This window comes from Phoca vitulina, unplaced genomic scaffold (genome assembly GCF_004348235.1).
Source record: "Phoca vitulina isolate PV1807 unplaced genomic scaffold, GSC_HSeal_1.0 scaffold48, whole genome shotgun sequence".
NCBI classification, from domain to species: domain Eukaryota; kingdom Metazoa; phylum Chordata; class Mammalia; order Carnivora; family Phocidae; genus Phoca; species Phoca vitulina.
In genome coordinates, this window is record NW_022589751.1 from 10,620,148 (window position 1) to 10,642,854 (window position 22,707).

At 37.2% G+C, this 22,707-nt stretch overlaps 1 protein-coding gene across 5 annotated transcripts in view; it reads left to right on the plus strand.

The window, feature by feature from the left end:
- The window catches only part of R3HCC1L (R3H domain and coiled-coil containing 1 like), an 85,209-nt gene that overhangs the window by 52,015 nt on the left and 10,487 nt on the right, over nt 1–22,707 (plus strand). For 4 of the 5 annotated variants that reach the window (XM_032432354.1, XM_032432355.1, XM_032432357.1 and 1 more), the window contains 4 exons: nt 1,614–3,433; nt 16,089–16,264; nt 21,406–21,476; nt 22,374–22,469. In XM_032432354.1, the coding sequence (XP_032288245.1) occupies nt 1,628–3,433; nt 16,089–16,264; nt 21,406–21,476; nt 22,374–22,469 (2,149 nt within the window). In that variant the 5' untranslated portion in view covers nt 1,614–1,627. The remainder of the gene's footprint in view (nt 1–1,613; nt 3,434–16,088; nt 16,265–21,405; nt 21,477–22,373; nt 22,470–22,707) is intronic. The other variant, XR_004302686.1, reaches the window with a different exon arrangement.

Below are 22,707 nucleotides of genomic sequence, written 5' to 3' on the forward strand. Positions count from 1 at the left end.
TATTTACTCATAGTGCTTTCAGCACAGCATTCTGGATTGTAGAAATGGTATTAAATTGTAATTTTATCATTTTTGGTATTAATCATATTGATTTTATGTCAGTTGCAGATTTGATAAGCACTCAGTGTTTATTGCTTATATTCAAATTATTGTTTAAAATGTTGAATTTCAAAGGGCTCTGGGGACACAGATCACCTTTAAATAATCCTAAATTCCCTTTTACCTATTATTTTTTGCTGTGGGTGCTACTAGTTCCATTAAGTAGCCCACATTTTCCATCTTACGTGCAGAAGTTCATCATGATGTATATTGTCAGATGCGTTGTTAACTGAGATCAAGACACACGATGTCTGTGGGATCCCCTCCAATGAAATACACTTTAGTACTTCTGTTTTTGAAAAGTAGGCATTTTTGAAAAATCCTGGCATGTCTAAATGTTGAAGTCCTATTCACTCACAATTGGAAAGAAAGAAAATCCATCATGAATTGTGGGTTAGATAATAATGAAGTCATCAGAAGAGAAAAGGAATGAGAGAATTCCTGGGAACACTTGGTGATCAGGGCCATGGTATATACCTGGGCTGAAAAGAAAACAGCCTGTACCATGAGAGCCCAGCTTCTTCACTGAGAAAGTATTCTGGATCAGGTTAGAATTTAGGGATCTGGAAATAGTTTCTCTCTTATTATCTATTTCCTTTGAAATGTGTGTGGTGAAATCTTAACAATGAGTGCTTCTGAGTGTATAAGGGTGTTTCTTTGCTATGTAGTGCACCTTACTCTCTTTACTGTGGATACACTAATACTTCATAGTATTATTTTGAAGATTAAAGGAACTCAATATGAAGTTGACTGGCACATTTTCTTCTATTTTTCTGATAGTAGATGAAGGTTTATTTAACCATTTGTTAAATTTTTTCCCTTTGTTAATTTCTATTGACCAACCATGGTGGACGTTGTCAAGCAGTTATGTGAGTTGTCTCATCACATTTCTTGTTCTCCACTCTTCTTCATCCTGCTTTATTGCTGTTTTTTATTGCTGCTGAAAGAAAAATTTATAGTTGGTCTTTTGATTAAATAGTAAACATCTTCTAGAAGGCAGTCCTGGATTTGTTGTCTCATTTTCTAGCCTACATTCAAGTTATTTTTAAAAATCTTATTTACATGTATACATTTATGTTGAACAAATGAGTTTTTAGGGGTCCTCCTTGCGTATACATTTCAGTGTAAATTCTGGGCTCTAAGAATAGAGAGTAGTGTTTTATGAATACTTAATAGCTGGCAGTCACTTTTCTAATAATCTTTTAATTTAGCCAAGATAAGGCTACTTGTTAAAAAAGGTAGAGAGGACTTGGGATGTAGAGATAAAGGGTTTTGGGAATATGAAGAAAGAGGATATATGGATAAAATTCATGGGCTCATGAGTTATTTTGGAATTTACTTTCCTTAGTTGCTTACCTGATTACATTTATTATTTTATGGCAGGTTTTACTTTCTTTTAACTTGAGGGTTTCTGTAGGATGAATTAGTAGGCCCTCTACCTAGTCTTTAAAAGTCTTTTGGTTCAGTACATTGTAATTAGTCTTTGGTAATTGAATTATTCTCTCTTCTTGCAGATTGAGGTGGTACCATGCAGCAAGCAGCAGAGAGATGCAGAGTTCGAGCCAGAAGGCCTGACATGGCACTTTATATACCTAAAGCTCGAAGGGGTGTAGTGCTGCTCAAGTCAGGTGATGAGGAAAAAAGCTGTGGTCCACCTAGCTCCGTGGTAAAAGAAGAAAAAAAAGAAGATTGTTTCTTGCAAAAGGCGATCTTTAGAGACAAATCTGAGACTCAGAGACTAAGCATTAATCCTGATAAAAAGGAGCACAGTCGTAGAGAAGGAAAGAAATTTTCAACAAAATTAAGAAAAGGCATGTGCCTTCAAGAAAGAAAGAAAGATAGGGTTTGTGTTAAGAGGGGAACTACAGAATCCAAAGAAACATTATCCCAAGGACATCAGCAAAGCATCCCAAATCCTGGGATACCTAGTGTACCTTTACAAAGACATTTTAAACCAAAGGAGGTGGAGTGTTTGGAGGTTGAAACCACAGATGTGACGGGACCTGGGAAGTTGCTTCTATCTCAGTCTTGTTCAGAAATGAGTGAGGCCCGGGTTCTAAACAAACCATTCCAAAATGTGGAATTCTGTGATGTCAGTAGGCATGAATTAAGTGGCAAAACATTTGAAGGCAGAGGTTTAGAAAGCAGAATTGAAACTGATGCCAAGGTTGTGGAGATACTATCCCAGTTTCCTGGAGTTTTTAATTCTGTGTTGAAACCTGAGAGTATGATTGTACCTGTAAAACTGAATTCTGATTCTGGAATTGTACAACAAAGCATGCAAACATCGTGTGGAATGTTGACTCCCAGCAGTGGAGGCATCGCTGCTATTTCTATTCCTGGAAGTCCGGATGGTGTCACTGACCAAACTTGTGTACACTTTGAAGCTGAGAATGTTGGTGATGTAGCCAACAGTACAGATTTCATCTTGGGTCAGAGAGGTACAGATTCCATTCCTGAGACTGTGGATCACATTTTTCATAAAATGACTATAGTCAGCGAATTAGAGAGCGTAAATGGCATTTTTGATCCGACAATGATTAGAGAGTGTGAGGAGAATGACAGCACTGCTGATGACTTATGTATAAAGTATGAACCTTCTGATACAGCTCTCCTTGCTCGTGAAACAGATACAGATAATGAGTCGAAGAGTGTAGGTGACATTACCAGTAAGGCATGTAAGATGGACATTACAGATGTCCTGTCTGATCAGATAACTATGGGCAGCCCTTGTGTAGTTGCAGTTAGGACAGCTGATGAGGCCTGTGGTAACACAGGTAGTTTCTCAAAATATTTAGAAATGAGTGCAGATACAGCCCGTCTTCATGTAAGTAGAAGTGGGAATGACATGGAAAATTTCAGCAATCTGACTGCTTGCTCAGATATTTATGCTGAGAGTATTTCATCTAGTTTCACAGAGTCAACAGGAAGGTTGATAGAGAGCTTGTCAGATTGTGCTTCCTCCTTACCTGTAAAGAAGATTGCTGGTAGTAATTGTAACACTTTTTTGGACTCTGAACTCAGTATGTTAAATGGGACAAAAGTACTTTCAGATAGTGCCTTGGGCAATGATCTAGATTGTACTGGTGATATAACAGAGGCATTGCATGAACTAAAAACTGCTGAAGAGTTCAAAACAAAAGAGGAAGATGACTCAGAGAATGCAGAATTTGGTGTATCCTTTCCTGATATAGAGTCTGTATCTATGGAAACATCCATGGAACCGAAAGCAACAGAAATGTCTCGTGTGGAGGGAAGTGCTGCTACTGAGGAGAGCTGGGAGTCTTTGTTTAATGATGATGGTGACTGCCTGGATCCACGTCTTCTACAAGAGGTCTGTTTAGTAGAAGTTGCTCAATGTTTACATAATTTATAGATTTATAGAGCCTGGTATTTTGGGGGTAATTTTGATAGATATTTGTGTACACCCAAACCTTCACTCATATCACATCCAGTCTAAGGGTTCCTGCAATAAACAGGATTGTAGATTGAGAAAAGAATGCCTGGTAGATCTTTACAAAGTAAAACATACCAAATTGAGCTGTATTTATAATAGCCAAATCCTGAGAGATCTTATTGAATAGATTAAGGATGAATTTAATGGATTCTGGTTATCTGTTGAGGAAATACAGAGGGAAACTTCTTCAAAAGGGATTTTCTGCATTGACAAGATGTATTTTACACAAGCCTATTTGAGGGAGGAGAATAACTTCTTATTATTCATATTTATTGTGTTTTTCCAGGAAATGTTGGAATGTTGTTAGACACTGGAGGGAAGGAAGTAGAGAAGGGAAGGATAAAATAAGGGAAGGTGTGATTGTTTCTTACGTAGTTTATCCCGAGTTAAATTAAAGAATAAATGATTGAGTATATATAGAAAATATGAGTGAATAATGACATGCTGGTTAAGAGTTCATAAATACAAAATGTGGGGTTTGAAGGCATTTTAGAAATTATTTAATCTTTTCATTTTCTTAATTTAGACATTCACTCTCTATCCAGTATTTAAATTCCTAACCACAAATAACAATCATTGGTTTTAAATAGTAGAATCACTTCCCCCTTCATTCCTTATAGTGGGTTCACATAACCTTTGTCTGGAAGGGGAAGAAATAATTTCCCTGTGCAGTCCCCAATTTTATAAATGAGGAAATTGAAGCTTAGTGGTCATACGTTTAGGAAAGGCAGAATCAAGATTTCAGTCTAGTTCTCTCAATCCAGTGTTTATGTTCTTTCTACCAGACCACCTCTTTACCTATAAGATAGTTTTGTTTGAGTGATTCCAGAGAGCCTTTTAAATATGAAGTGATTAGTGCTTTTGTTTCTGAGAATTAAACCAGAAGTACAGAAAAACGATCACATGGATGTGAAGAGACACGTGAGACTGAGGCCATTGGACAGAACTGACTTTCCAATACCAAGCAGTTCCTTGTCATTCTTAGGTGTCTGCACGTGCACCTGCACCACAGTTAGCACTTCTTATGGTCAAGTCGGAAACACTATGTCCTAAACATTCCTTAGAAGGAAATACAGAGCAGAAGGTTATCTGTGAATGGGCATCCATGAACCCCTTGAAATTACATGCAAAATTTTATATGTATGTGCAATTTTTCATCAGATTCTCAAAGGCATTGCTTCCCAAAGTGTCGTCCCTGGACCAGCAGCATGAGTGTCACCTGGGAACTTAACTAGAAATGCAAACTCTTCAGCAAGCTCAGCAGTCTGTATATTTACGTGTTTTCCAGGTGACTCTGATGTACATAAAGTGAGAACCATTGTGTGGTAACTAGAGATGGCTGTCCAACCATAACTAGAAAGAAAAACACTGTTTAGCAGAGGTTTTAGGCCCAAATTAGGTTAAGAAATACAGTAATGTGGGAAGTTAGGTGAATATAGAGAAGTTATTAAGGATCCCAGCATTGGAAGAAGGTCTGAGTGTTGGCAAAGGGATTACCTGAGGGGTAGAGAGCATGGTTATGCATAGGAGAGAAGGAATAGCTTCCTGAGAAAAAAGGCATGGCACACAGAGCCTTTTACGCGATGGTACCCAGTAAATATGTATTGAATGGATGTAGGTGATAGAGCAGAGTTGGAGCTCTGTGCTTTTTTAGGGTGGACTCCAGGGGCTTTCAAAATTTCATTGCTGCTGGAACTTGGATTCTCTATGGTGGTCGGTTAGGAATACGGCTTCTCTAACGGGGGAGGAGGGTTCATGTGTGCAACTCTGTTTTTCAGGTCTTAACGCCTTTTAGAATAGGTGCAGAAGAATGTAGGCAATCACTCAGTGTTTTGAGGAGCATAGTAATGTAGCCAAAGAGGACACTTGCATGACCTAAAGCTAGGAATGGCTAGAAAATGGAGTATGTAATGTTTTAAGCTGAAGACAGCCAGTGCCTGGGTGTTGTGTTTGGATATCACATACTGGGTTGGTGCTTGCCAGGGGGTGGGTATAAGGGGTGATGAGAGCAAGAAGGAAGGAAATGGATTGAGAATGCAAGTAGTGGATCCAACTCCAAAGTATGGTCTCCTGTGCTTTGAGTTTTAGGAGATGTAATAATAATATTAAAAGATGTCACAAATCCAGTAACATTAATAGCCCTCTGGTGACTATTACTCTTAATTTATTATTTATATTGCTCCAAACATACTTTATTAAAGGCTAAACCGAATGTCTGCCTATCTTGAAAACTTTCCAGCCAATGATTTTTGGCTCTTTTCCCAGCGGGTCTTTTTCTTTGTTGACAGTGGCTACACGTGGAGGTATGTCTATACTTCTAGAAGGCAGGGACGTACGCTGTAGAGCCGGGTGTGACAGCCATTGGCATGTGAAGCAGTTTCCTGCACATTTGAACTTCTAATACTGCCTGAGTGGGTAGAGAGCATAGATAGGTCATTACTGAATTCCTGGAACTGCAGTTCTTGATGAGTTTCTGAAGATCACACTTAATCTCCTAAAGCCATGGTTTGGGATGCCCAGAAATTTAAGTTGGTAATTGATAAAGAAAAAGATGTTGGCCTGACTTCTTCTAACCCTCTGAGATCTTGGTACAAGAACACAGGAATTATTGTTGTCTAGATAAAACTTCCATAGCCCCTGCTGCCTCCTGTAGTGATCTGCAAATCTCTTGATTGGTAGGAGGGTTAGTAAGATACCAGCAACGTAACACTGATGTTGAAAGACTGTGGCATCTGGTCCCTTCACTGGCCACTTGACACTGGTCATTTGACACTGGTCATTTCTGGCCTTGATTTAGGTAGGAGTCTCCTTTTGTTACAGAAGACTACTAACGATGTTACAACCATGGAAAAGAGAAAAGGAACATGAGCCATCCCATACTGTCTTCCTTTGTGTGTACTGACTCAACATTTATGTGCTCTCTTCCTATATAGACCTTTGCAAAAATGCTGTGGTTAAGTAGGAAACCCAAAAGCGAAAGGAAAACTTCAAAATCCAATCACTAAAAGCAAATTATATGAAGTATGAAGGGAGGAAAGTCCTTCATATCCCATCCCCTAGGGACTTCATTAATAGTTGGTACTTCACTTTGCAGTTAAATGGAAAGATTGAGTACTTAGAGTTTGATAAACTATAAATTTGTAAATAGCTAGATATATATGGTTATTATCACTTCCATTTGAAAGGCACCGTGTTACATGCCAGCTTTTTTCTCAGCTTAGTTATCTAAAGTTCCTTTTATTTGGAGAGACAGGATGTAACCGTGTAGATAGTCAAGTAACAGTCTGAAGGATAATTAATAAAAAACCACCATATAAGAGATGTCCTAAATTTGATTGTCTGATGGGTGATCTAGACAGTGGCTTCAACAAAGGATGAGATCCCTGAGGGCTAAACTGGTTGACACTGTTTCATGTTATTGAGGCCATAGAATTAAACAAGATTTGAAGCCCCACTTCAGAGATTGTTGTATGTTCCCAATTTCTACTTTCTTTTTCTATTTCTTAAAGTTGATAGATTTTTGTTTTTTGAGTAGTTTTAGGTTTACAGAAAAAAAAACTGAAAAGTTCGGGGTTCCCATATAACTCCTTCACTGTTTTATTACTATTTTAATTTTTATTTTCACAGTACCTTTTATTATTGGTTGCAACTCATTTTAATAGGCTTAATATTTTTATTAAAATGTCTGAATTAATATGTTATTGACTGCCTAAGTGAGGATTCCAGATGCCATATATTTGAATGTAGTCACTTGGGACATCCAGTGAAGAATCTGATTGAATTATGTACTCTGTTTGTTGACTAGATGACTAGATGTCTGGTTCATACAGAAAGAGGGAACATTAAGGGGATACCATTGCTCACAGTTTGCTCATTTCTAAGCCAGACGTCTCCTAAAATGAAAAATCTCCCATCTGAGCTCCATTAGGTTTGTTGCATAATATTATTTTCCTCTTAATCTGCATTCACACCAATAGCATATTAATTTCTGATGCTTTTTCAGAAGTAAAGAGAGGTAAACAGTTCTAAGCCTTTATTATCGGTACAAGGAGGCATTCTTGTCTGAAGCTTCAGAGATTCCTGGTGTGCCTTACTCTGTCCCTGGCGGTGCTTTTGCTTTAGAGAGCTCCATGAGATGCGGTATGTGGGGTATAGTGGGGGCAGATGGGGTAGGAGTAGTGGTATAACTCATAACATTTATTCAGTAGCAGGGAGGGGAAAATGGTAGGGTTGGCAAAGAGAACCAGAGTGTACACTCTACCCCAGTCAGGAGAAAAACATACTAAGAGCTGTATCCCAAAATTAAAAATTCATTTGTGTTAAAAAGTTTGGTTACAGATAGAAACATACCTTTAGGAGAATTAAACTCATCTACACTTTGATTTGAATTAATGTAATCATTTGTATTAGAAATTTCTTGTAGGGCACGTTGGATACTCTGTTGCTGGGCTTTGGGGAGGGAGTGTTAGAAAGGAAAAGAGGGACCCAGCTATAGGCCTGACTCCTGAAGTGGGTAGCCAACAGTCAAAATATATTTAAATTCAGACTGTTTTATGTTATGAATTTGGGGTTGGGGTGTGAGGAGGTATAAATTTGCAATAAAGCCTTTGGGACATTAGGGACCGAGGGAAATTAATGCTAGTCAGCAACTTGTACAGATCTTTTGTGTGAATTGACCAAAAACTGAGATTGTTGAGGAAAAGCCAAGAGGATACCTAGACATACTGGATCCTAGGCTTAATGCACGAAGACTGTGTTTCTGATCCTTCACATGATGGGTCGTGCTATTATATTGCCTGCCCAGGACAAGACTGACTCATTTCTTTTTTTTTAAGATTTCATTTATTTGACAGAGACACAGCAAGAGAGGGAACACAAGCAGGGGGAGTGGGAGAGGGAGAAGCAGGCTTCTCGTGGAGCAGGGAACCCAGGGCGGGCTCAATCCCAGGACCCTGGGATCATGACCAAAGGCAGACGCTTAATGACTGAGCCACCCAGGTGCCCCAAGACTGACTCATTTCTTAAAGCAGTGGGTCTGAGTCTGCAGTTTGAAGGTCAGAAGTACATACGTGTTGCCTGATGGGGACAGATAGGCAAGGGCTAATACTCTATAAAGTAATAAAGAAAAAAATTTTTTCTGGGAGAACTGGCATAGATTGATGTAGGATCTTAGGTAGCTGAAAGCATAATCAGGGACTAGAGAAACTAAGCAAGAAGTGGAATGGCAGTAAATGCTAAGTTTATCTGTTTTGCAGTGTTTCTTAGGTCTTGTGGGCAGCCATTGTCACTGATTATCATAGCAGTACCTGAGTCAAGCTATCAGGAGTAGTTTGGAAGATTCAAACCTATAGCAGTCTCCTATTCTTGGGTGGTCTGGTCTTAGTCTTTCTACTTCATTATTGGCATCTCTCCGTCTAGTCTTTCCAATCATGCTGGGAAGAGGAGGAAATAGAGATGTTCTCCCTGCCTTCTTAGTGCTTCTCTTGACTATAAATTAAATCTGTTCGGTGGATCTTTTTAACATCTTGTCAAGGATGCCAACATCAGTCTGCCATGTTAACTTAACGTACTGCCTGAATAGGAATCAGGTCCATGTTGGTTCAGGATGTTCACTTGGTTTTTGCCCATATATTCATGGGTCATACATTACCATCCATGGGAGAGAACTAGAGCTCTCAAGTTTATCCTCTGGCACTGGGGTCAGTAAATGATCATCTGAACCAGTTGTTGGGCACCATACGTGTCTCCTTGTTACAGCTTTTTTCTTATTTCCATTTGCCCTTTTCCTTTTCTGCTTCCTTGTTCATTCTCCACCCCCCCCCCCCTTTAATTATGCCTAATCCAAAGCTATGGCCATGGCTTTCTCCAACTGAGGATAATCAGAGGTATTGAGATACTGCTTATACCTATTCTAGAGAAACCTATAAATGGCACCTTACAGGGCATTCTATCCATTCTTGTTACAAATTTTATGAAGCCAAAGTTTGCCTTTCCGGCTTTGGTTTCCTGGTAAGGTCAGTGGGGGCGTAGCCTAGATATAGTAGATAATTTTATTTGTGGGTAGGGAATTCCACTGGGGACATTATCTCCTCTTATACTTACTATATAGGATGTTAGAGTTTAAAAGTCAAGTTTTCCTTCTGTTGAAAAGGACATAAGTCCAGAATAGTACAAAAGAGGGCTAGAAGCTATCATTTATGTTGCATAGCATACAGATATTTATGCTGTAATACTTTATTGGTATTACCTTTTTAGGGAACTCCTTTTGGATTTTTTTTAATTTGGGTCATGAGAAATTTGAAAAAACTTGAAATACTTTTTTTTTTTTTTTAAATAGTGTTATTTCCCTGTCTGCCAAAGATGAGATGTTAAATGGGTAAAACATTTTAATTCTAGCTTTTGGTTTATTCACAGTACCATAGACCGACGTGAAAAATTCTTGGCTGTTACCCTCAACTTTCTGTGATACTGGCATACCTTAGATAGAATTAAATCCAGATAGTTCAAAAACCTTTTTTTTTGTTGTTGTTTTTTATAGCTTTAACCTGTTCAACCAAATCTTTTAATTTATCAAGGTTTATAGGAAATAATGACATTTTAAATTGATTTTCTTCAACAGAAAGTGAGTTAATAAGCAGTTATGTAGCCACAAGATATAAGGGGAAGAGAAAAATAGAAACAAAGAACTTGAATAAACTAACCTGTGTAATTGAGAATTGATTGTATGGGTTAATTCTGTAAGTAATGTTATCATGTTATACCGCCAACTAGTGGTCAAGTCTTTGTTGTCTTTGTCCCTGTAACTTGATGCCCCTGTGTTTAAATTTACAGACACACCTATAGTTTAAAGTGGTTTATTATGTTTAATACAACTTTATTACATATGGAAATTCAAGTTCTTTTTGTAATGGATGCTGAACATACATTAAATGTTGGGTGGGTGGTTAGGCGATCAGGATGAGGTTGGAGGAAGAGACAGGTCCAGCTCTAATATAAGGTGTTGTGTAATGAGTATTTCAAAAGTAGTGCACATGAGGTAAATGCTGTAGAAGGGTAGAGGGAGATCAGATTATATGTGCTTTGGGGTACTTAGGGGAGGAATCATAGAAGAGGTGGTATTTGAGTATGTCCTTGGAGAATGGTGTGATATATTTTGAGATGTGCAAACTGACAGATGTTAGCACTTGCAAAATAATAAGACCAAAGCAATAGGCAGGAGGAAGTAAGATGTGTTTAGGCATAGTGAATATTACTCTTTGGTTGGAATGCAGCATATTTTAAGGGATGACATGAGATAAAGCTAGAAAGGTATATTAGTATACTGTTGCTGCCGTAATAAATTACCACAAACTAGTGTCTTAAAACAACACAAATTTATTATCTTATAGTTCTGGAGGTCAGAAGTCTAAAATGGGTCTTACTGGGCTAATTAATTAAGGTGTTGGCAGGGCTGTATTCCTTTCTAGAGGCTCTTGGGGAGAACCTATTCTCTTGCCTTTTCAGCTTCTAGAGGCTGCCCACGTTCTTTGGCTCATGGCCCCTTCCATTTCAAAGTCAGCAATGGTCAGTTGAGTCTTTCTAATATCATCACTCTGACTCACTGTCTCTTTTCCTCTGAGTTCTTCTGCTTTTAAGGACCCTTGTGATTATAACTGAGTCCACCCAGATAAGCCAGGATAATCTCCTGAATTTAAAGTCAGCTGATTAGCAACCTTAATTCCATCCGCTACCTCAGTTCTCCTTTGCCATGTACCATAAAGGAATTAGGACATGGATATCTTTGAGAGGCTCTTATTCTGCCTACCACAGGTAGGTTGGGGCCAAATTATGGGAGCTTTAAGTACAGCCACTGAAGATTTTTGATCAAAGGAATGACATGGTCACAGCAGTGTTTTGGAAAGTTTAATTTATGCTCTGTATGCTATCTAGAATATACAACTAGAAAGAAATCAGCAACCTTGTATTATCTTTTAAGTTTTGCCATTGATCTTCCCTCCCTCCCTCCTTCCTTTTCTCTTTTTGCCCTTCCCTTCCATCTTCCTAGAATAGCTTATATCCATAAATCCTTAACCAGAGAAAATTAGTTGTCCTGAACATTAATACAGCACTGTTTCTGATTGTGTTCACTGAAAGACCTTTTCATCATGTTATGGAAGGAATACTAGACTAGCAATCAGGAGACCTGAGTTATGATTCAAACTCTGTCAGTAACTTGATTTGTAATCTTAAGGATATCCTTTAGTCTCTCGGTGATGCAATCCTCCATCTTTGTAATCAGGATAATAATAGCAGCCATCTGACATGCTCATCTGACAGAGATATAAATATAACTTTATTCCAAAATAATGTAGCATATTTTTGTTTTTTGTCTGTAGAGAGTAACTGGCTGGTAACTTCATAACTTTTTGTTTTTCTTTTTGTATCTTGAAGAACCAAGGATCAAACAAAAAACAACAAAAAATAAAAAGCTCAATGATCCATGCCTAATTGACCTAATTTGGCCACCCTTTTTTTCTCTACAAAAAGGGATCAAGGCAATTAAGTCATAGCAAGTCAGGTACTGTTTTACAGACTTGTTTTCAAGACCAGACTACCAGGCTATAAGAGTCTTAAAACTAACCTCACTTTGGGGAGGATAATTTAGCTGAATGGTTTTGTGGAAGCTGGTTATGCCTATGAAGGAAAACTCAGATTTCACTTAAGCGTTATAAATAAACAAGACAGACCATTGGTAAAAAAAAAAAATCCTAAAATGTTTGTGATTCATAACTCAAAATTATTTGCTCTGAGTTATTTGCAAACTTTCCCTTGGTCTAATAGATCAGAATGAATCAAATTCAAAACCTCTCCCCTCTGTTGCTCTATCAAACATTTCTTAGTCATCAGAAAGAAAAATACATATATAGGTCTTACAATATGAAAGTTTCACATTGACAGTATAACAGATATTGCTTCAGTATATGTGACTCAGAGTAAATGTTTCAATTGTCTATAATAGAAATATGATGCAAGCTACAAATAGGAACCATGTATATAATTAAAAATTTTCTAGTAGACACATTAAGAAAAAAAGAAACAGGTGAAATGTATAATGTATCCAGAATATCATTTCAACATGTGTAATCAGTATAAGAAATTATTAATGATTTTTTTGTATTGTCTTTGAAATCTGATGTGTATTTTATGCATAAAACACATCTCAATTTAGATTAGCCATAGTTTTCAAGTACTCAGTAGCCACATGTGGCTGGCGACTACTATGTTGGACAGTGCGGGTCTGCTGCAGGTGTATCTGTATAATTGGTGCGTGAAATCTTACAACCTCTCCTTAAAGCTGTGTGTATTGCCTTATCTAATCCCACTGTGACAGCGGCCCCACCTGCTCACTTCCCTTCACAGTCTTGCTCTGATCCTCGCTTCATTCCGTATTGTTCTCTTTTAGACATTTCCTTCTTCAGAGTCACAAACTCCCCTCTCCTTTACTGTCAAGGCTCCCTGTCATGTTTGACTGAGATTCTCAGGAGAGAAAGTGCCATTAACAGTATGGCCTCCTACCTACCACCATACCTCCACAAAAAATGTTACTAGTGGATATGTAAACTGATCTCACCAAAATCCGTACTGTGGGGAAATGAAATGAAATTCTTCCTCCTTGGAAAAGTTAGGAATCCCTGATAAACAGTGGTGTCTGATAGGAAAAACTAGTCAGGAGTATCTAATTTGCAGGCTTTAGATCTATTGTTATGAAATGTAGAATAAGAATTGTGTGTTTTGCTATTATTAATACTTTGCATTTAACCAGTCCCAGAAGCCAAAACACTTAATAGTTTCCTTAGAAATGGGATGTAAGTATATAAGTTCAATTTTGCTGAGTAGGTTAGAGCAAAGGACCATGATCAAATGTTCCTGGCAGGCCATTCTGCCTCTCTTTATTTTATTTTTTTTAAGATTTTATTTATTTGTTTGACAGAGAGAGCACAAGCAGGGGGAGCTACAGGCAGAGGGAGAGGGAGAAGCAGGCTTCCCACTGAGCGGGGAGCCTGACACAGGGCTCCATCCCAGGACCCTGGGGTCATGACCTGAGCCGAAGGCAGATGCTTAACCAACTGAGCCACCCAGACGCCCCTTTCCTTCCTCTTATGTAATCAGTTCTTAGGGTTTATAATTCCAAGGCATTTTGTAGTCATGCATTGTTTATGTCTCACAATGCATTATTTAGCCCCAATTTATAAATGCACAGACATGCAGTGATTTGTTTCGGTTTTTGCAAAGTAACTCAAAAAGTCAATGCCGGAAGTCCAAAAATGAAATTAAGGAAACAGTTCCATTTACAATTGTATTTAAAAACTATTTAGGAATAAATTTAACAAAAGAGGTATGAAACTTGTGCTCCAGAAACTACAAAACATTGTTGGAAGAAATTAAAGAAGACCTAAATAAATGGAAAGATATCCCATGTTCATCTTTTCTTTTTATTATTGAGATACTTCTCAAATTGATTTACATATTCAGCAAATCCCAGCTGCCCTTTTCTTTTTTTCTTTCTTTTTTTTTTTGGCAGAAATTGACAGGCTGATCCTCAAATTTATATGGAAATCCAAGGGACCAGAATAGCCAAAATGATTTTGAAAAAGCAGGACAAAATAGGAAGACCTAAAACTTTCTCATTTCAAAACCTGTTATAAAACTACAGTAATCAAGACAGTGTGGCACTGACGTAAGGATGGACTTGGAAATGACTGCAGACCTTCCTTGTCTCGGGGACAGTTATTTTAAACTGACAGACCAGCCCACTTTAGGCTTTTAAGAATTTAAGTTTAGCTGATTTCTTCTTGCCAGCTTTTGTAGTGCCCACTTCTTTGACCATGATCTGCCAATGGCAAAACAGTTTCTGTGTTCTGTTTGTCTTTGGAGGGACTTGTCACTCTTGGGATTTCAGTTTTTTTGGTTGTCTCCCATACTCAGCCATCTGGTGAATTCAAGAAAAGTTACTATTTTATGGATCACCTAATCTTTTCTCATTGTTATGGTGGAAGGAATAATTCTCTTCCTGCTTTCTACATCCTAAGCAGAGTGGAAATAACATGGCGCTTGGCCTGTGATAGATTCAGCACTCAGTTAAAATTTAAGTTGGTTGAATTCATTGAATACTTAGGTATTATATAAGTATAATACTTAGTGTGCTGAGCACTTACAAACCATTTACTCCACACACCTATCTGTGAAGTATAGGTGCTATTATTATTCCTTTTTTTAAAAAAATGTAAACTAAAGCTTAATGGAGAAAAGGAACTAGAGGTACAACAATAAATAAACATTTTTGTTGATTTTACCTATATCACCTTCCCTCTCTTCTTCCTCCCAAATAAAATTCTTGAATCCATTTTTTACTTTTGCAAAGAAAGGAGCTGTATCCTTGGCATTACAAATTCTCATTTCCTCATTTGATGGGCAGTAAGGCACAATAGAAATGAGGGAAAAGCTTGAAGAGACCTAGTTGGACTTTTGATTAACAAGGAGAAGACACTCTTAGGTCTGAAGGCTTTGGGTGATCAGTACTAGCAGCTAGGCTTTAAAACAGGTGAATGACAAAAGGACTGTGTTGACTTTGCTGCCACTTCCCATTTTTCCCCCTTCCCTTCTGCTTCCAGAAGTGTGAAATAGTTAATAGCCTTCAGTTTTCTCAAAGAATGGTAGAATTTTAAGTATTTTCCATTACTGTTGTTTTTTAAACTAATCTGCTATGTGGGAATTCCTATAGGTAGCTGTCATGCTAGAGACCTTAAATATAATTACTTCTACCACTCACATTTGTCTTAACAAATTCCTTTGTAAGCTAAATATAAGAAAAGGTGGACTAACAGTGTTTTCATTTTAAAAATTTTTGTTTTTGTTACTTCCAGAAAAGAAACTATGAGATGAGCCTGATAATAAGCTCAAATAAAACAAATGTTACTAATTCATCTCTTCAGCTATTTTCTGAAATTCATTTTCCAAGATGTACCATTTGTAACTCACCACATTAATCATTCTACATTTTCTCACACACTGGTTGATAGATGCAAGTTAAGTTTCATGCATTGCCTATCTTTGTTAGAATTTCAACACCTTTTTTTTTTTTTTTTTTAAAGATTTTATTTATTTATTTGACAGAGAGAGAGAGAGCACAAGTAGGCAGAGAGGCAGGTGGAGGGAGAGGGAGAAGCAGACTCTCCACTGAGCAGGGAGCCCGACGCGGGGCTCGATCCCAGGACCCTGGGATCATGACCTGAGCCGAAGGCAGCCTCTTAACCGACTGAGCCACCCAGGCGCCCCAGAATTTCAACACCTTTTTAAGTATTCCACATGTTAATATAAACTGGATGATAGACCTCTGGTCATTATTGTATTCATGAACAGCATTAATACAGAGACAGTGCTAAAGGTTAAGGAATTGGAATATGGAGACAAGGAGGATTATTTATATATGGTAGGATATTTTATAATGCTCTGGCTTGATGTAACAGTCACTTATATGCTTCTTCTTCTCTAGTTATCAGGGAATATGAAGAATAGAGAAAGCATCCAGGAACCTAGATTTGATTATTACAACCATGAAGTTTCTGATATTGACCTCAGTGATTGTGAATTTCCACATGTCATTGAAATTTATGACTTCCCCCAAGAATTTCGTACTGAAGACCTCCTGCGGGTTTTCTGCAGTTATCAGTAAGTATTTGCAAATAGCTGGGCATGTTTGGGAAGGCAGGATGAAGTTTTCTTAAAATGTCTTCTGAAAAATCATTTCTTGTTTGCATATTCCCTGTTGTTTACTTAGCATCAGTTTTGTTTATTGTCTTTTCCAAGTCCTTTAGAAATCTTCTGTATCAAGTCTGTCTTCTAAGTTCTTTAAAAATGCCAAATAGTCTTTCTAGACCCCACTTTGGGCATTTAAGAAGAATATCTTCAGTTATAACTTCTGGATGTCTTCGTGATGCATTTAGTCCGTTTAATAGTTATTATAATTATTGATATATTTGGTTGTATGTCTGCCATCTTTTTTTGTGTTTACTTGTTTCATCTTTTTCTCTTCTTTCTTGCCTTCTTTTGGATTGATGAGGTATTTTTTTCTCATTCTATTTTGTTTGGAAATGATACTCTGTTTCTATTCTTTGGTGGTTACTTTAGAAATTACAAAATGCATGCTTAACTTACCAATGCCTAAAGTTAGTAGTTTTACACTCTTTCCAAACACTATAAGGGCTTTTTAACTCCATTTCCCAATTCCATTCCCTCCCTTTCCACCACCCCCAACTAATACGCTATTGAGACTATTTTCTTTTTAACATTTTTTCTTTCTAAACTCCATTTGATGTTACTATTTTATAGAGTCAGCATTCAGATTGATCCACTTTCTGTGTTCTTCATTTATATCTCTTGCATCTCATTTCTTCCATCTGAAATCATTTTCTTTTTGCATGGAACATACTCTTTTACCGTTTAATTTAGTGACAATCTGCTGTTAACAAACTCAGTTGGGTTTTTTATTGTTTTTTTAATGGCATTATTTCAACTTCATTTTTGAAAGACATGTTTGCTAGGTATAGAATTCTAGGTTGGCAGTCATTTTTCTCTCAGAAAAGTGCAGATTTATTCTACTGCCTCCTGGCTTTCTCTGTGGAGAATAAGAAGCCAGCTGAAAGTTCACAACTGTTGCTTCTGAATGTAATCTGTCTTTTCTCTTTGGATGCTCTTAAGGGTTTCTCTTTGTCTTGTATTGTGCATTTTAGTATGGTGTGGCTTTGTGTTTTTTTAAATTTATTCTTCTTGAGATTATTTGAGCTTCTTAAATCAGTAAGGATTTTTCATTGGTTTTGGAGAACACATAGTTATCTCTTCAGGTAGTGCCTTTCTGCCAGTCTTTCTCTTTTACCTTCTCTAAGATGCCAAGAAAATATATATTAGACCTTCTCACTTAATCTTCATGTTACCTCTCTTTTATATTTTCCGTGTTTGTCTCTGTTACATTCTGAATAGTTTCCTTGGCTCTTATTTCCAGTTCACTAATTTTTTCTTCAGCTGTTTTAATTTGCTGTTAAGTCTGTCCATTGAATGTTTAAATTTCATTTTATATTTTTCATTTTTCTAAGTTCTCTATTTCTCTTTAAAATCTGGTCATTTTTTAGTTTCTTGTTTTTGTCTAAAATATTTTCAAGATTTAAAAAATGTCTTAAATGTATTAAACATAGACCTTCTGTGGTTTGTGTCTGGTAATTCCTTTACCTGAAGTCTTTTTAGTTCTGCTTCTGCAAATTCTCACACATAGTGCCTTGCTTTTTTGGAGGTTTAGTTATTTTTTTTTTTTACTGTGAGCCAACTATTTTCCTTGGAATTTTATTTATGGGAATTGAAGTCTACAGTAGAAGAGGGTTTTTCCTGAGAGGATACATGTTTTCTTCTGCCAAGCACCAAGGACCCGAAGAGTTCAGCAGCACTGTAAATTAAATTATTGATTTGAGGTTATTCTGACCACTGAGATAGAAATAGTCAAGTGGAGAACGATAAAAAAATGATTGTTATGTGTCAGCTAGTTTATTTTAACAACACATATAAATGTCTAGTCACTTGCCAGTCTTTGACGTGGTGCCAAGGCCTTTTTTATTTCTTTTAAGTTACTTGTCTATTGATAGAAGAGTTCTTGTATGTTATCCTCATAATATATCAACTAAAGTGGAGTGAGAACTTTAATGTACCTTTAGAGGCATCTGAGTGCTTACTCCTTATAGGTTAAAATGTTTTCTCTGTCTTTTTATAGCTGTTTTGCCCAAACATAATTGATAGTCATTTTTGGATTTTTTAGTGACTTCACCATTCTCTACTCTTCCAAAGCATTCAGTTAAGTTTTTATGGATACAACATCTTTTCTTTTTCACACTCATATTTCATTGTTTTAATTTTATTAAATTATGTAGTGAAAATATAAACTAAAACTGATGTAAGTGGGTTTGAAAACAATTGCATTAACTCTTCATACATAGTTCATACATATATAGGACAAGGTAAAAGAATCAGAAGTATACCTCTGTATCTTTAGCTTATAAGAAGAAAATAATCTTCAGGAATAAAGAAGCAATAAAAAATAAGCTTCAGAAAGAAAGTTATTAGGGAAAAGATCTTCAGGATCTGGAAGAAGTCAATACCAAGAAGGATTATACTTTAACATTCTAATCCTGATACTAAAAATGAACTAGGTCTTTTGTCTGATATTACACATTTAAATTTAAAATTCCATGCATGTAGATCTTGAATTTGTAAGATTCTGTGTCAGTTAGGGTTTAACCCCCCACTTTTTCTTACAGAACCAGATAGGAAATATTTTAGGCCGCTCTGTCATCATTGCACAAAAGCAGCCACAGACAATATGTGAACACATGAGCGTGGCTGTATTCAGTGAAATTTGATGTACAAAAACAAGGGGCGCCTGGGCGGCTCAGCTGGTTAAGCGTCTGCCTTTGGCTCAGGTCATGATCTCGGAATCCTGGGATCGAGCCCCACATCGGGCTCCCTGCTCAGTGGGGAGCCTGCTTCTCCCTCTCCTTCTGCCCACCCCCGCCACTGCTCATTCTCTCTCTCTCAAATAAATAAATTCTTAGAAGAAAAAAGAGCACCCTGTTTTTCTATAAAGTTCTAGAACAGGCAAAATTAGTTAGCAGCCATGTACCTCACTTAAATTTGGATCGGGGGGAGGGTATCAGTTCTATAGCTAAAAGAAATAAGCAGGTGACTGGATCCTGGAGGACAGTTAATCTTTCCATAGACCTTCTGCTAAATGTATTGGGTTGGTCAGTCAGTCTAATATCAGGGCCTGTTCCATATAGAGTGCCTAATAGATTTTAAAAAGCAGTCAATGAGCTTAAATCTCAAATTAGTACTACCTTAGATTGTTATTAGTAATGATGATTTTTAAAACCAAGGTTAGTTTTGTTGATGTCTAGAATTTCCTAAAGGCTAGTTAATTCTTATGAATTATTAATTTCCCTTTGCTTTGTTTCTTCCTAATCTTACCTGCAAGACCATTTTTCTATCAAACCCAAAAACATTCCCAAAAGAGGAGAAGCATTTTAAAGGATTATGACATTCCAAAGTGTAAAAGGCTCTCCAGATCCCATCTAAGGTCTTTTTCTAAGCTTTTTGTAAACTCTTATTATACAGGCTCTTCTGCTATTGAACTTTTTCAGTCTCCAACCCCTGTGGTCATTTTATTTATTTATTTATTTATTTATTTTTATTTTTTAAAGATTTTATTTATTTGACAGAGAGAGACACAGCGAGAGAGGGAACACAAGCAGAGAGAGAGAGGGAGAAGCAGGCCTCCCACGAAGCAGGGAGCCCGATGTGGGGCTCGATCCCAGCCCAGGACCCTGGGATCATGACCTGAGCCAAAGGCAGACACTTAATGACTGAGCCACCCAGGCGCCCCAACCTGTGGTCATTTTATGCCATGGTCAAACTTACCCTTACATTCAGGAAATTCTCTAACCTTCAAAGCCTCCTTCATTCCTTTTTTCCTCAAAGGAATTTTTTTTCTTGACTGAAGGAAGATATTTTAGCTGTTCTCTCTTTTTCTTTCTTTATTAGTGCTTTATAAAAATAAAATCAAGGTCACGGTGCAAAAGCCTATAATAACGTCTGAGAGTCAGGTTCCCGAGTCAACTTTATATTTTAGTCACCGTGTTTATCAATATTAATAATCTTTCTGATGAATATTGCTATTAGTCATAAAAAATAATGAGCACCATTCATTTATGAAATGCCTGTAAGTGCTCAACACTGTGCTCTTTGCCTTGTCACAGATGATCTCATTTCCATTTTCACAATAACTCTGTTTGGAAGGTGCTATGCCCATTTCTACAGATGAGCAGACCTAGCTTCAAGAGAAGTTAAATCTGCCCAAGATCTCAAGGTGTCAGAACCCCGAGTCCTTTTGTATCTGACCCTCAGCCCCATGCCCTTTCTATAGAACTATGTTGAATCTATGAGCAGTTTTTAAGTTCCTTGCTGAAAAAATAATGTCATCATTTTGATAGTTATTGTGCTCATTCTCTCTCTCTCAAATAAATAAATTCTTTTAAAAAAAATATGTAATAGCTTTGCTCCAAAATAAAGATGTTTTAATGGTCATTCTTTTGATTCTCTCTAATCCTGTCTGATGTTTCTCTGATCCTGATATCTTTTATCCTGAATTTTTCTGACTTTGCCACAATTCTTTCCTGTTTTCCCTTTCTTACTTCCTTTCTACAGCTAGGAATAATAGGCCAGCCTCTCTGATTATAGTTGTCTTTTTTCTCAATTACTTGATTTTTTTTGTTTTTTGGGGGGTTTCTTTTTTGTTCATGTTTCTTGCTTTAAATGACCTGTCTCCCTCTCTTTCTCTCTGGCCATGAGCCTACATTTGCATTAAATCCAGGTGATCTTCTCTGCCTACCTCCTCTTCCAATATTCTTCTGCCCCTCCTCTGCTTCCTCCTTTCATTTCTTCTTGTTCTGTGCCCATAAGAGCATCTCTTGTAAATAGTGCGATAAATACTTCACCTCCCCAAGGGACATGTGAGGATTAATTAGTTGATGTCTATAAAATGGCTGGGAACGTAAAATACTCCCAGGTATTTCTTTATGATGGTATTATTGCTTTTAGAATTCAGTGGCTTCTTCTGTTCTCTAAGTTGTTTTTTGTGTCATTATCCCCATTCCACCTGTGTACTCGTTGAGTGTTTATCTCATCATGAAATGCTTTATGAGACTCTATTTGAAAGATGTTTCATAAAAGTAAATTTTATTTTAAGAAATAAAATTGTGTTGTTTTTGTTGCAGAAAGAAAGGATTTGATATTAAATGGGTGGATGACACACACGCCCTCGGAGTATTCTCCAGTCCAATTACAGGTATGCACTCAGTGGATTGCTGTGGTCTTTCCTTATTGTCTATTTTCTCTTGCTACTTGTTCTTATTTCCCTTGTATTCTAGCCAACTGGCGTTTTATTCAGCCAGTGTAGTAAATGGCAGCTACAGATTTTTGAGGCATAGTACTTTGTACCCATGTGCTCTCCCTCTCCCTTTTTCACCTTAATCCAGTTGTAATTTGGAGAGAGAGCCAACTCCTTCCAAGGTTACATGCTGTATAACTGTCAGTTATGATTGTACATAAACAGATTATAGGTAGAAATTTAAGAAGCCAGTGTGACTAAATCTTAAAAATTTTGTGATTTTTTTCCACCCAGACAAATGAATTTGAAGTAGCTCTTGAACCTTTCCAGTGAGAAATTATAATACCTACTTTCTGAATATATGTTTGGGCCTTTTCACTTATATCATTAGCCTCATGATAGATGTGATACAGAGGCATTCAAAGAAATTAGAGATATTGGTTCCTCTCTGAACCACCTAGAATAGGGGTCTGCAAACTGTAAAGGGCCAGGTAGTAAATATTTTGGGGTGTAAGGTCTCTGTCACTACTTAATTCTGCTGTTGTAACAAGAAAGCATCCCTAAACTAGTATTCAAATGAATAGAAATGGCTCTGTTTCAGTAAAATGTTAACAAGAACAGGTGGATGGCTGGATTTGGTCACAAAACTATAGTTTGCTGATCCCTGATATAAAATAATCACTTGCCAAGCTGTTTATGGATTTTCTAGAGCTGACCATCTCTTTTGTTTGCCATGAAAAAAAAAAAAGGCGTAACATCTAGACATCTAGGAAATACTGAGAGCTAGCCTTAAATTTTCCTTTGTATCACTCTTTTTCATATCTTCTGCTTTCTTATATTTATTCCTCTTCACAGCTCGTGATGCTCTGGGTAGTAAACAGACTGTGGTGAAAACCCGGCCCTTGTCACAGGCCACAAGAGCAGCCAAGGCCAAAGCCAGAGCGTATGCCGGTGAGCCAGTCATCTCAGGGGCTTTTTCTTTTTGGTAGCTGTGTTACTGTTTTTTCTAGCACTTGTACCTCATCTAGAGTTTTAAAGGCATATCACTTTTATTTTTAATGTTAAAGGAAGTATGTTTTAAGGAAAAGGCAAAAGGCTATGTTGGAAATACAGCATCTGAGCAGCCACTTGGAGAGAGTGGGAGATACGGCCAAGCAATGCAGCAACCATTTTCTGATGACATCCTTCT